Source organism: Lepidothrix coronata, unplaced genomic scaffold (genome assembly GCF_001604755.1).
Source record: "Lepidothrix coronata isolate B3197 unplaced genomic scaffold, Lepidothrix_coronata-1.0 Scaffold129, whole genome shotgun sequence".
In the NCBI taxonomy this organism is placed as follows: domain Eukaryota; kingdom Metazoa; phylum Chordata; class Aves; order Passeriformes; family Pipridae; genus Lepidothrix; species Lepidothrix coronata.
The window spans coordinates 436383-450437 of record NW_016690309.1 but is presented as its reverse complement, the minus strand read 5'-3'; the positions used below and the strand labels follow the sequence as shown (position 1 = coordinate 450437).

At 44.1% G+C, this 14055-nt stretch overlaps 1 protein-coding gene and 1 long non-coding RNA gene across 7 annotated transcripts in view; one reads left to right on the top strand and one right to left on the bottom strand.

Annotated features, from left to right (window-relative positions):
* WNT7B (Wnt family member 7B) overlaps positions 1-14055 on the bottom strand; it is an 84439-nt gene that overhangs the window by 31270 nt on the left and 39114 nt on the right. For all 3 annotated transcript variants that reach the window (XM_017826637.1, XM_017826638.1, XM_017826636.1), the window contains exon 2: positions 7243-7469. In XM_017826637.1, the coding sequence (XP_017682126.1) occupies positions 7243-7469 (227 nt within the window). The remainder of the gene's footprint in view (positions 1-7242; positions 7470-14055) is intronic.
* The window catches only part of LOC108503064, a 132255-nt gene that overhangs the window by 98564 nt on the left and 19636 nt on the right, over positions 1-14055 (top strand). For all 4 annotated transcript variants that reach the window (XR_001876715.1, XR_001876713.1, XR_001876714.1 and 1 more), the window contains one exon: positions 8790-8908. This is a non-coding gene — a long non-coding RNA (uncharacterized LOC108503064). The remainder of the gene's footprint in view (positions 1-8789; positions 8909-14055) is intronic.

Sequence of the window (14055 nt, the reverse complement as noted above, 5' to 3'; positions counted from 1 at the left end):
GAAATTCTTAAAGCACAGAGAAATTTTCTCCCACAAATGTTCAAATTGATTCACTGAGCTGGGAATCCTCCATCCTCTCACAATAGGATGTTTCTTTAATACAACAGTACTTCCTTAGAATAGAAAGATATTTTTCTTGTTCTAAAAACCTCCAAGTGACAGAAATGTAGAAGAGACTGAACCTCAGCTAAAATAATATAAATTCTTAGCACATTAGTTGTTTCATAACTTTTTTACCACTCCTTCACAACGTCAGCTACCGCCAGCTGGGAGGTTTATTTTCTTATTCTGGTTTGGGTTACTGTCTTGCTTTGCTACTTGTGATAGCAAAAACCTTATCCACCCTTGTGCAGTCAGAAAGTATGAAGTGTTTGGATCAGCTCCTCCATTTCCTGCGAAGATGATAATGCAAACTGAAATGCCCTCTCACACACTCTGCCCTGGAGCTCCCGGATTATCACACCCTCCTTCCCACAGCTGAGGTTCAGCTGAGCTGCGGGGCACGGACAGCACTGCTCTGCTGGGGCAGCCTGGCTGCCTGGGGGTGCTCCCTCCCTGCCCGTGGGGTCACTGGTGCCCTGGGCTGTGCCCAGCTCTGCCCCAGCCAGGCCTTCCTGCCCTTGTAGGACAGCTCGTGGGACGGCCACGGACATCCCCACGGCCCTGGGGCAGCAGCACAGAGCCAAAGAGCCAGAACAAATAGACTGGATAGCCTTAAGGTTAAGGATATTTTTGTTTCTCCTTCCAGCAACAACATATCAGTTGTGAAAATTAGAGGTGCTGTTCGAGAGGTTTTAAGAGGAGGCTTTGCAGTGACTGTTTGCAGTGTGGTAAATCTTTCCTGCAGAATGAGCACACTGAGGATGGCCTCAGATTTTGGGGTTTTTTACTCTTTACCTCCTGTCTCTGCCTGCTGGCCAGTTACCCAGGGATATGGGTGGTAGTTCATTATGCATGTCTTGTTTTTTTTTTTTTCCATTCAGACCTATAATGAGAAAACTCTCCCTCTCTAAATAACCAAGAAATACATCTTGTTGTGCACCACTGTGCTTCTGTTAAGGGTTATCCTTGCATAAGCCACAGATCATTAAATTTGCCATGGTATTTATAGTTTACTAAATCACACTTGCAAATGCCATGACTCCACATGGCATTTTGGGAGACGGGCATCTGCAGTCACTCCGGGTTGCTGTGTGAGCAATAGAGACAGGGTTTTTATTGGTCCTGTATTGTCTCCTGGAGCTGCCCACAGTCCTAGGACAGATTTCAGCTGATTGAATGCATCCTGTGCCCCTCTCTTCTGGAATCCCAGACAGCTCTCTGCACTAGGAGCTGGAAGCTGATGCCGTGCCCTGCGAAGCCATCCCTCATACTGGAAGGTTTTTTACCCAATTCTAGCACCCAACATCCAGTTCAAATTACTGAAAACAAATTTCTTTCTGATCAGTTGCTTTAACGCTCAAAGGACAGATGCTGTTGTCTGGGACCATGCTATACAACAACAAAACCCCCAAAATTTTTCCACATTAGGTCCAAAAGCCACTGTGCAATTGAGGTTCCCAGTGGCTGACAAATGCCTAAACCAATCATAGCACCTACTGCTATGACAAAGATAATTACTGCCTTTCCGTCGGTGAAGTGTGTACCCTGCTCTGTATCATATTTAAAATAATCTAATTCCAACTCATTTTCCCCTCCAAATCGTTTCCAGCTGTACAATTCCTTTCTTTCCCCCATATTGTTTTTATTGGATATAGCACAAGTCCGTAAAGATAGATTTTCCCATAATAAATACACAGATGTTAGAATAATAAACATACAGTCAACCTGATATATGAATATTGCTAAGCATTAACAAATATTTAGCAAACAACATAAGTTGATTTAAAAAAAATAGAAAATGAGAACATAAAGTAGTAGAGAAAGAAATGGCAAGAGGAAAGAAAGGCAAAAAGTGAGCTAGAAATGTACTTACTTTAGCAAGCTGTCTGGATTCATTTATGGTTCCCTTTACTGATTTGCTGATAGCATTAAAGCACACTATGGTTGTAAAGCATTCCTAGGAATGCCGCCTGTCTTCATGTATTGGAAGTTTTCTGCTCGCACTGAAAGTCAAGCTTTCCAAGCTGGCCAACTCATACCACACTAGACACTACTGTGCTGGATTAATCTATCTGCCTGGACATGAATTTCCATTTTTGGAGAATAATGAGCCTCTCTACTCCTCCCATTTTTGGTAGGACGTTTCTATGAACATTTGGCATCTCGGTTAAACCATCATCACAGCCCAGAATAAAAATGACTGGATTCATATGTGGAATCCAAATTTAATTAAGCCTATATATGGCCTGAACCAGGAATAATTTACTGACTGACACCCCCTCAGCATGTCTGATAAGATGCCAACCATTTGTCCATGGTGCCATCACTTACACATCTCCCGTGTCCAATTCCCATGTCATTTCAGACCTGCAGCTAAAAGGCTGGGATCCAGAGTGGACTTCCAATGTTACCTGTTTCCACTGCAAATAAAGAATCACTGTTTTTTATGAGTATCTTGCCTTCAGAAGTTGTCCCCCTCCCTTTCCTAGTGCTCTGTTGGAAACTGGAGGTGTCTGTGTGTGTATTCGAGTGCATGCTTGTGTGGAACTGTGACATCCAACTTTATATTCTGATTGTGCTTCTCAAAATAACTTGTGAAGTCCTCTTCAGTTAATAAAATCCATGCTTACATTTTGTTAGTCTCTAAAACTGAAGGTGTTTTCTCTCATCCCTCCCCTTTTCTGCCAGGAGAGTGGATCAAAAGTTGAGCCAGTGGGAGGTGACAGGAAGGTTCTTAAGATGGTTCCTTTCCTAAACCCCCACGGCAAGCAGGGCTGTAACTTCACTTCAGATGCTTCCTTTCAACACACCAGAAAACTGCAGAAAACCCACACAAAAGGTCAGAGATAGAAAAGAAAAAAAAAAAAAAAAAAAGCCCAACTTCCAAACTCCCTTGGCTTTGGCCTGTTTCTTGTGTGTCCCTGTCAGGTGTCCAGTTCAATGATTTGCCAAATCATGGCATTAATGACACGGCCAAATACTGCTAAGTCATGGCCATTTTCCACATCACGAGTCTGAGAGAGGAGACAGCTACAGATCACTTCTGATATCTTGATAGACACATTTTTCAAAACACCTGGATTTAGCACTGGTAACAACTGCCTGTTTATAAGACCTACAGTTTGGAGAATTGCAGTGGAAATGGTAAATGCACAAATAATTAGCCAGAATAATCCACTGCCATAGACCAACAAGCAGGTTTCATTTCCATTTTTGATTCGGACTCCACGCTCCAGAGCCTGCCCTGCCTGCTCTTTTTGCATGGAGTTCTTTGCTTCCAGCTTTCAGAGGTGTGGTGACAGATTGCTCTGCCCATCCTTTGGGGGAATAGAGACTGGTCCCCAGTGCTGCAGCTCCTCTGCATCAATAACCTGATGAGACCAGAGGCTTTACCCATCCAGATCAGGGTCTGGCCTTCAAAATGTTAGAAGACAATTATCTTTCAACGCTGACGATATGTCATTAACCAGATAATGTTTGAATCCATCTGTTAAAGAGGTAATCTTTAAGGAGGTAATTTGCTGAAGAGGCTTAAAGGAAGAGGAATGAGTGGAGAGTGCAGAAGATGATGTGAGAAGCTGGCATGAGAACTAGGGATGAGTGCAGGAAGGTGACACACACATGTACAGGGACAGGATGAGTGAAGTGAGCGCAGGGCCGACTTTGCTTTGGGGATGGCATGACTATGGAAAAGTTCCCAGCTGTAAATGTACCAAAATAAGCTCTATACAATGCTTGACTAATTCATCCCATGCTGCAGCCTTTGTTCATGCTACTAATTTAGATTTCTCTGTCGTTTTTTATCTCTAGCTGCTATAAATCTTTCACACCAACATGAATGCCCCACGCCTAACATTATTTCTACAGTTGTTATTCTGTCCTCTGGACTATTTCAAGTGTTTTTAATACAGATTCCATGTACTATACTGGTGGTACAGCCCTCATTCACTGGAGCACCTCTTTGAATCAATAGTTCGTTGCCCATCCAGCCGAGGTGACAAACTGAGGACTCCCTCTGGCACAGTAGGATCCCCAGGAGGGGGGACATCTGCCCCTCTGTTGTGCCTTCCAGCTGCTGCTTGGTTGTGGCTGGAAGACGCTCTGAGTTAACGGCCCCTGAGAGGTGGTGGTAGCAACAGAGGCACATGTGCTGGAGAAACCTCACGTTGGGTCAGTCTGGGGGTTTGCTTTGCATTTTGAAGGGGAAGTGTTGCATCAAGATACAAATTAGAATAACCATAATTCTGCACTTGTCAGTGATGGTGGGAGAGTCCTGTCCTAGTGGCTAAAGAGTAGCTCCTCTCTCTCCCGTGCAGCTAGAGAGCAATTAATACCATGTTACCATGGTTTACTTGCCCTCCCCACCCTGTGACCTGAATAACTCAAATGTTCATCTCCCTGAGTGGTTCTGGGACCAAGCTTTCCTTTGGGATGAAGTGAAAAATATGCTTGTCTTTTTCAGTCTTAATCCTTTCTTCAGTCTGTTCAGGCAGAACCAAATGGCTGGTTTAGTGTTTCTGCATGTGTCAGACAGGGATGTGTTTTGTTAGACATGTGAATATTCGTGCTTATTCATGCTTACAAGCGTTTTGCACCCTTAAGTGCTGGGTTTTTAAACCTTTGTCCCTCTTTTACCGTTTTCCCCCTTGCTAGTTTAATAACACCACTTCCTAAACCCTGCCCTTTTCCTAGATACTGACCTCATCATCTCTGGGTGCTACTCTGCTAATAAAAAAATAAAGACATGTGAATTATGAGATCCTTTATAGAGCTGCATGGAACTCATCTGGCTCGGCTGGAAGGGGTCATGTAAACCTTCTCCATCCGGTGGAGTCTGTGTGGTTTCACACCCAACAAATGTCAAAGCAGAACTCAGCTGCAACTGCCAAGTTTTGTCTGCGTTTGGGTTAAGCCATAAAAGAACCCACTAGGTTCCACATCAGGCCTTTCAGAGCTGCAAAAAAACCACCCAGGTTTGGTGAAGAGGTCAAGAATCTGGTGAACATTTTGGTAAATATGGCTTGAACAATGGCTCAAGAAAACCCTATTTTTTTCAAACTTGGTACAGCCTGACCAACCTGATCACTGGCCCATCCTGATGACAAATAGTTTTTGTTCCTTGTAGCTCTTATTTTGCATGGAAACATTCAGAATAAAAACAAAAGCACAATTTGTAGTCTTCTTCAGGCATTTGGACTGCGCTCCAAGGTTTCTGAGAAAAAAGGACTGTGGTGAAGAGGATTATCACCCACGAGCTGAGTGGAGCTGAGGAGGCACCACTTCTTCAGCTTGAAGAGGAAGGAGAGCAGAAATGGAAGCTCAGTGATGGCACCAACTCTGGTACAACCCTCCAGAGTGCCCCCTCAGGGCTCTCACAGAAGTTAAGATCCCTGCCTTGCCCAAGGTCAGAGCACACCTGCAGGCTCTGGCAGGTGAAAACACAGGGCCCTGCTTGGCAGCTCTGTGTTTTCTGGCAGCAGCGTGATTTTGGACATCAGCTGAAGGCACACAAGTGTAATACCAACCAAGGAGGACCAGACCTGTGCTTCTAGTAGTCAAGACAAGTGACTAGAATTTTTTCTGGTTCACCTTCAAAGTTGAAGGTAGAAGTCAAATATTAGCTTATTTCCTGTACATGGTGTCTTGAGAATGTTTAAAGCATTCTACTTATACTCTTTCAGAAATAAAAGTTAGGCAAAAAGTATTATCTAAACAGAATTAGAAATTATCTTAGGACACATGCGGGAAGAGACATTGATGAGCAAATTCCTCACTACCAGCTTTTCAGCATCAAAAGTAAATTCTACCAAGCCTTCTTCTGAAGTTCAAAAAGTTCAGACTTTTGCCATTGATTTGCTTTACCAGTTCTTTTCATTATTAGTTTTAGCCCTCTCCAGTTCTGTGATCTGGTGTGGAGCAATGGTCACAGAATATGACAGTTTTCCTACCAATGTAAGTCCATTCCCCTGATGCCAATGGATTTATTCCATCACAACAATTTACAGCAGGGCCACTGTGCCCTTAAAACACCCAGACCTCTGCCAGATTCTCAGACTTGCATGTTCTTTGAAAAAATATTCCGTTCCCTCACGGACTGAGGTGTACCTCAGCTTTTGGCCTTCATTTCACAAGAGTGTCAGGGAAAAACCCAGAGCCTTGATCTCTGACAGCCAAAGCACCGTGTAAGTCGATTCCTCTTTGCTCAGATGAAATGTTTTGCCTTTTTTGTGATGCAGTTTCAATGAGATCTTGTGTCTGACCACACTCAGCTGTGCTGGAGGCACAAGACTCACCTGAACCATTGAATTCGAGGGTTGTCACCCAAATCAAAATGGGACACAAGAAGAAGAGGCTACAACCCTGCTGAGGAGGTGGACCGTATCACAGCGAGTGCCCCTGTGAGAGCCACACACCACAACACAGAGCAGGGGGGAGTGGGCAGCCCTTGGGGCAGAGAGAAAAGGTCAGGAACAGGCTGAGGATACCCAGCTGGGTGATGAGGAAAATAATGATCTCAGTGCTGGAAAAAAATATACATGATCTCCCCTCTGAAATATCAGACATAGGGTAAATGGAAAGTGATTGATTTAACTTCTGCCAGCTAACAGCTTGTCAGGCCAAGGTCCTGTATTATTTTCTTTGAATAGGTTTCCTGCCTCAAATCACATGCAGTATTTTCTTTCCAGTAAGACAACAACACTAAAATGTATCACTGCCACATATTGGAAGGCCAGTGCCTTATGCACAGTACTTCCATCAATTATTTGGGACCTTCCCATTTCTTAAGCTTTTGGGAAGTCTGCAGAGGGATTTTTCTGAGCTGATTTTAGTTCCCTTTTGATTGGCCATATTATGCACCACAGTTATCATGGCAACCTCTAACAAGACAACATTGGGAAATATTTTTTCACGGCCTTGATGGATGGCTGTGCAGGCACCTGGGCCAGTGCTGGGTATGAAGTTGCACAGATAGGAGTGGCTTCATCTGCAGATCCCTAGAGATTTCCTGTCTCTTGCCAGTTACTTTCCCGGGCAGATCACGGAGGGTTATGAACCTTTGCGGGGGCACAGCAAGAAAGGGAAAAGCAAAGCAGCCCCCAGGAGCCCATCCCTGCGGCACCACACGAGAGACACCCTTACCTACTCGGAGCTCTTGTCCAAAGACCGTTTTCTCTCCCAGGGCAGAGCAGTTCCAGCGGCCGTAGCGGAACTGGTACTGGCACTCATTGATGCCCATCTGCGCCCCCTCCCCGATCACGATGATGGCATCGGGGCGGCTCTGGCAGATCGCGCGCTGCCGGGGGGCCAGCCCGGGGATCTTGTTGCAGATTATGTTGGCTCCTAAAGCCACCACGGACGACAAAGCTCTGGGGAGAAAAAGCAGAAAGGCACGTTATAGCCAGGTTGAGGTGGCTGGTTGGATTTGCCACGTGCTGCCGCGTGGCTGGCAGGGCGCTGGGCAAAAGGGGAGGTGTTGGAGGGTGGGTTCTTTGTGCCAGCTTGTCCCGGTGTCTCTGGTCTAGTAAAAGAGGCTGGAAATTTTGAGGTAATTCCTGATCAGATTTGTGCCAGAAAAAACGAACAAATGGAATTTTGGCACTTTTGCTTCCAGAGCTCGTGAGATGTGGAAAGCAAGACTTATTTAAAAACAAAAAATAGTGATAATTGATCATTCACAAATCTCTGAAACTCATGTCTGCTTTGAATGTAGATTCAGGCTCAGTGTTTCAGTTGCTGCAGCCAGGTCATCCATCCCTCATTTGAAACTGTTAAGCACAATTTAGAGAATGCTTGACACTACCAACCCTCTTGCCCATTATTACACTCAGGTTATTGAATGATTAATGAAGTTCACCAGCATAACTGTGCTTCTAGATCTGGCAAACATCGTGGTGCACATAGGAGTGATCATTAATATGTGCCATCCAGACTAGAAGCATTTGCAGATCTCATTCTTCAAGTATATTTTCAGAATTCATTATAAGGTTTGCATGTAACTTGCACCTGCCATATGTTTTCACTTTAGCATGTTTATTTTTCATTTTTCCTTTTCAACATCTTTACTGGCTCATTTTTCAACATCTTTACAGGCTACATTTTAAATGGTAATATTTGGGAAAAAAAATAAGACAACACGGATGCACCTCAGGTCACATCTCCCAGGTACCTGCCAGGCCCACGTGGAGATGATCGAACTGGGTCTGGACAAGTCAGCAATGGCACAGAAGGGCCTGGAAAAGGCCCTGCCCTGCTGCCTTTGGAGGCAAACCAGGGTGCTGAGCGTCACTGCTTCCTGCACTTGCAAGGAAGTACCTCCACAAACCCTGTCCCCTCTTTAGCTCAGTATTGGATCATCTGGGTCATTTCCTTTTCCCACCAAATGCCTCTGTAATGCCAGATCATGCTGCAGCAGCCTGGGTGTGAGTGGAGTTCCACAGTAACCTAAATAGGTCAGTAACAGGACAGATCAACCTCCCCAGTGTCTTCCTTTCCATTTTGAACACCAGCCTAAGCCTTTCTTCTTAGTGTTAAAAACTTCCCACTGGAAATGCTCCTTTTGGAAAATGCTGACTAAGCAAAATTAAAGAATTTCGTCAGAATTTATCAACTTCATCACAAAGGTAACTGCAAAATTACATCAATGCTGAATTTCAATGAAATCAGAGCATTGCATTTTGTCATTTCAGTGAACTACAGCAGAGCCAGAGCAAAAAGGGTGAAATGGAGAACTCTTCCCTGAGCAAGATGAAATACTGCTATTACTATGGAATGGAAATTCCATCCTGACTCACCCTGCCTTTAACAGGTATTTGTGCATCTTTTCCAAAGTTAACAATCCATGAGAAATGCACCAGTTGTGGTTTTTTATTTCTGGCTTGCGGGGGGTTAGAGATATGGAGCCAAGCTATCACAAACCCAGAGCATCTCTGTGGTGCTGCCTATTAAACAAAAATGGGAACAAAATGCAGTTGCAGCTCTGACCACTTGCAGTGTTTGGAGCAGGAGCACTCAGACCTGTAGCTTTAACCCATGTTCCTGTGGGTACTGAGCAACAATAGGAGCATCAACTGGAACCAGAGAGTCCCCCAGATTCATGCAGGTTTTGAGCTAAGGTTTTGTTTCTGGCAAAAAGTGTTTCTCCACTTTAAAAAAATGAGTAAAATATCTAAATTATGATGTCTTTAAATCAGGACTTCCCAAGAGATACGATAATCTTAAAAAAAATATTATGAGTTGGATGTAGAGATAAGATTCTCTGTGCAATGGCTTATGACCTTTATGGTCTTTATCTGACAGTCCTCGACTTACTGAGGCTATGCCATCAATTTACTGGCAAAAATTATATATAAAAATTGTTTGTATATGTGATATAAATATTTTTAAAACACTAAAAACTGATAAAAACAATGAGAACTTCCTGACATAATTTTTTCAAACTGGTGAGCCTCCACAGTTTCCACTAACTATTACCTCAAGTTAGTTGAGTAGCAAAACCTTATGACTTTCAAAACAAAAGAAAGCAAGAAAAAGTTGGCCACAGCATCTAACCCACGTATAATTTTCAGTTTAGTTGCTTCCTCCATACACATCACTACTCTCTCATAATTAGGTTAAAGAGTGTATTCTTTGGTCTCCCATTGTTTTTGGAGCAGGCCTTGGTCAAAGTATTTCAATACAGTGGGTCAGTTTATTCATCCAGAAAATAAGCATGATCATATCTGCCCCAGAAGGTATTGTGAGGATATTGTAATTATTATGTGTTTGTAAAGTGCATTAAAACAATTAAACTGCAATTATTGGGGGTGGAGGGTCTTAGTTTTTCTATTATTACTTCCAGGAACTTCCCCCTCTCCGGCCTGAACTTACCAGCATATTCCCTCAGACTTGTTTAGCCTACTTTTAAATTATTACTACCATTTCAGTGCCAAAAAAAAAGCTGAATCATGACACTGAGGTTTTGGAAAACTTTATTTATATTAAAGAAATGCACCCAGCAGCATTTCAAGCTTCCTCTGCCCTGCTCTTGCGGCGTCCCTCAGTGTGTGCCCCCGTCACAGGCTCGGAGGGCTGTGCTGTGCCCCTGCCCCTCGGCAGGTTGGAGGAGACAGGATTTTTTTTTTGCCAAATGGAGAATGTTTCACCCCCACGCCACATTTTGGCATCTTCTTCCATCTAATCTTCCTCTGCGGTGCAAAATCCCTTGATTCTTATCACCCCAAACTCCTGAGTGTGAGGGTTCCTGGGGCCGTTTCCAGGAACTGTGACCACCCCACAGCACGGCAGCCCCACAGGCTGCTCTGGGGTCACCCCCGGGGGTTATCCCATCCAACACCATCCACGAGGCTTATCCAGCTCTGCAGAGCTGCTGCAGGAATGTCACAGCTCCCAGGGAACTGCCCTGAGTGTCTGGCACATGCAGAGTCTGCACCTTTCTCCATCCCTTTGTCATTAATCCAAGGGAAACACCAGTACCGGAATTGAGCAATGGTTATAAACAGAGTTACACCCAAATTTAAAAAAAAAGAACCAAACACAGATCTGGGCTTGGATAGGACCCTGCAGTTCAAACTTCCATCAAACTGAACCTGCGGAACAAGGTTTTGGAAGGCCTGGTTCCTGCACCAGGACCCTGAAACATCAATTTTCTCATCCTTTGAATGAATAACAAGGGCTGTCACAGCAAGCAGAAGTTTTTGGCAGTGGGAAACAAGTTCCAGCTTATTTTCTGAAATAATGCATGTTTACTTATGCAAACACAGACAAATCCTGTCACTAAAAAAGAAAATTCTCCCTCAAAATATATTTCCTGTTATGGCTGTACCTTCCCTCCAGGACCTCAACAAGTCCAGCTTCCCTTTTCACACAGCAAAGTGAAAATTATTATATATTTCAAGCAACTCATAAAAGTAAAGGTCTTTGAAACACTTCAGAATTAAACACTAAGGTCTAAAATCATGTGAGTTTTAAGAATGTAAAATATAATTCAATACTGCTGGTTGGAAGAGAAATGTACTCTTCATTCATAGTTTGCTTTCTTGAGTCTCAATTTTATATTTGCAAATGTAATCATTTACTGAACTTGAGCACGACTCATTTCAATGATTTCAAGTGTTATTATGTCCTTGCAACTTCACCTACAGAAAGCTCATTGCTCTGCTGCCCGTGTTCACCTGGAGCTGCTGCTGCCAGGGCTTGTTTTCAGGTGGGAATGCAGGGATTCAGGGCTTGTTTTCAGGTGGGAAAGCAGGGATTCAGGGCTTGTTTTCAGGTGGGAAAGCAGGGATTCAGCTGCACGGGTTCTGTGAACGGCAGCGGACCTGGGCAGCCCAAACCCGGGCACTGCACCCGAAACCTGCCCCACTGCCTGACAGAAAACCCGCACAAGGGGCTCTTTGTTAGGAGGAATCACCGAGGCATTTTGTGGTGACACTGCGACACGTCTGAAACTGGACACCCCCACCAAATGGGGCACTTCATTAGGAATTCCTGAGTAAATATTTTGACCGTGTATGGGTTGCAGAAGTTGGCAGGAGCGTCCCGGGCTCTGAATGGCATCTGCATGTGTTTAGGCTTTCAGTTTTGTTTTCCACCCCTGCTTTGGGAAATCCTCGTTCGGTGCGTGTGTTATTGGAAGGGAAATGCAGTAAGGCTGCTGGTCCAGCCCTGGGGTGCTTTCCCTGCTGCTGAAGCTCCCAGCCAAGCCTTTGGACCTGGGGGCTGCAGACAGCAACGTGTTTGCTCCCTTCAGATGGAAGTTAGAGGTTTCTTGGGGGAAGTGACCCAAAAAAAGTGTCTGATAGGTGATGTACGTTGGTTGTTGGCATGGTCAGGAATGAAAGTGGTGGGGTAAGTGAGAAGAGGGATGACTCACACAAGGACAGAGCTTGAGAGAGGAGTGGGAGCAAAGATCTCATCCCTGTAATGCCCTAGTGATGGGGGAACATCGACCCACAGCCTCAGCCTCCTGCCAGCCAGGAGGGACAGGATGGATGCTGGGAAGCCGGCAGGGAATTATTTGGCTTCAGCAGGAAGGAGGGGGGGCATTGACTCACAGTGAGATGTGCCCAGGCCAGGGCCTCTCAAGAGTTCTCACTGCTCATTCCAGAGCAAGAGAAAGCCAAAGTGCCTGTGGCTCAGGAGTATTTCTTGCATGATGGGTCCTGAGAGTTATCCCCAAAAATGACCCCCCCATCTGCTTTTAAGTAGACCATATCTTATTTGCTGCATGACTGGTCCACTGCAATAATTTTTGTTAATCAGCCAGTGAGGCAACACTTGATAGCAGGATATCTTGAAGACTCTTACGTCTGTAGTTTACCTGGGTTCGATTTTTTTTCACCAAAGAAAGGCTCATGGAGAACAGAAAAGCCTCACATGCCTCGTGTGTCCTATTGTAAAGACCACAGCAGCAAATTTACATTTACAGTGGACATTCGTCGCCTTCCGGCAGGCATTTGGAATTTTTCATGGCAAACTACTGTATAACGAGGTTTTTCTTCCTTGTCTCCAATCATTTTACTCTAGGGGCATCTTGTTACATGGTGGAAAACACATCTTGTAGATATAAAAATTAATAAAAATAAAATAGGGTGTTAAAATATCTGAAGTGTGGGAAATAACGATTCCAAAGCAATTAGGGTTTCAAGTAGTGTTTGGTTTGCTAAACCAGAGAAAACCGATAGGCCTGTGTTGGAAGCTGCAGGAAGGCAGCACTTCTCCTGGCAGGCACAGGGCAGTTCACAAGGCTGGAATATTCCTGCTTTGGTCTTGTCAGTGATGAGGGTGGTGAATGCATGATTGAACTTATCTGCGTAAACCTAGTGAAAAATGGTGTCAATATAAAATGGTTTGATTCCTTTTATGAACAGAACTTTATCAGATCTAGAAATCCAACTGAAACGCTTCTGTTTCAGACAATTTTTTTCTTATATCTCTCTAAGCACAGTTAGCAGGACCTGCCAGTTCAGTTGTGCAAACATGCACATTGCAAAGTACCAGCAACATCCCCCAGCAGTTCCTCCACAGCCCATCCCTGAACACCAAGACACCTGGTGACCAATCCACACTTGGCATTGATGGAGTTTGCCTCCCATCCCATTTGGGCTTTTCTTTAGCACTAGAAGCAGTCAGGCTGATACCTGACAGGGAGAAACAGCTGTTTGCTAAGTACCACCCCACCACAGGGGGAGTTACCTTGCAGTAACAAATCAGGGGTATTGATTTCCCCTGGGGGGAAATGTGACTTTGAAACACCAACATGGCTGGAAGAGATAAACACAGAAACAATTCTGTACCATGGAGAGAGAAAGATTTCACACTTCAACAGGTAAAATCCACATTTTTGTTGTTTTTCATATAGCAAATAAGAATAAATGAACTTTCTCCATCATACATGACATATGCATAGATATGGGAGTTTTCCAAATTGTATCAATTTTGAGCCTTAATTAAACTTAACTGAAGTGCATATTTCAGCTCTGTCCAAAGTTTGGCAGTCTGTTCTCTCTTGTGAACAGGTTAAAAGGAGAAGAGAAAGGGGAGGTCCTGCAAGCAAAGTCTAAGATTTAGCAAGACTGTTAATTTAGCAAGACTGCTTAATTTGTGAGATCTGGTGAAAGTGTGTCACAGTCTCATCAGACCTTCAGGCCTGTACCTAGAAGTTGGACATTACTATAAAATAGCTGCAGTCTGAGAAAGCCTCCAGTGGGTAAAAAAAAGTGGGGAACCCCCCAGAAACTGCAGAATATAAAAGATATACTTCATCTGCAGATTTCCAAGCATTCAAAACATTATTGTATGCAGCACGTGGGCTTTCTGCAAACAGAAAGAATCTGTTTTATAATCAGAACTGTCAACGCTGGCACAAAACAATGTGACACCCAACAGGGCTATCCATGAATTTCTAAGGTTTCTTTCAGCTGCTTATTTCAAAATTTTAATTTTGAGTGACGT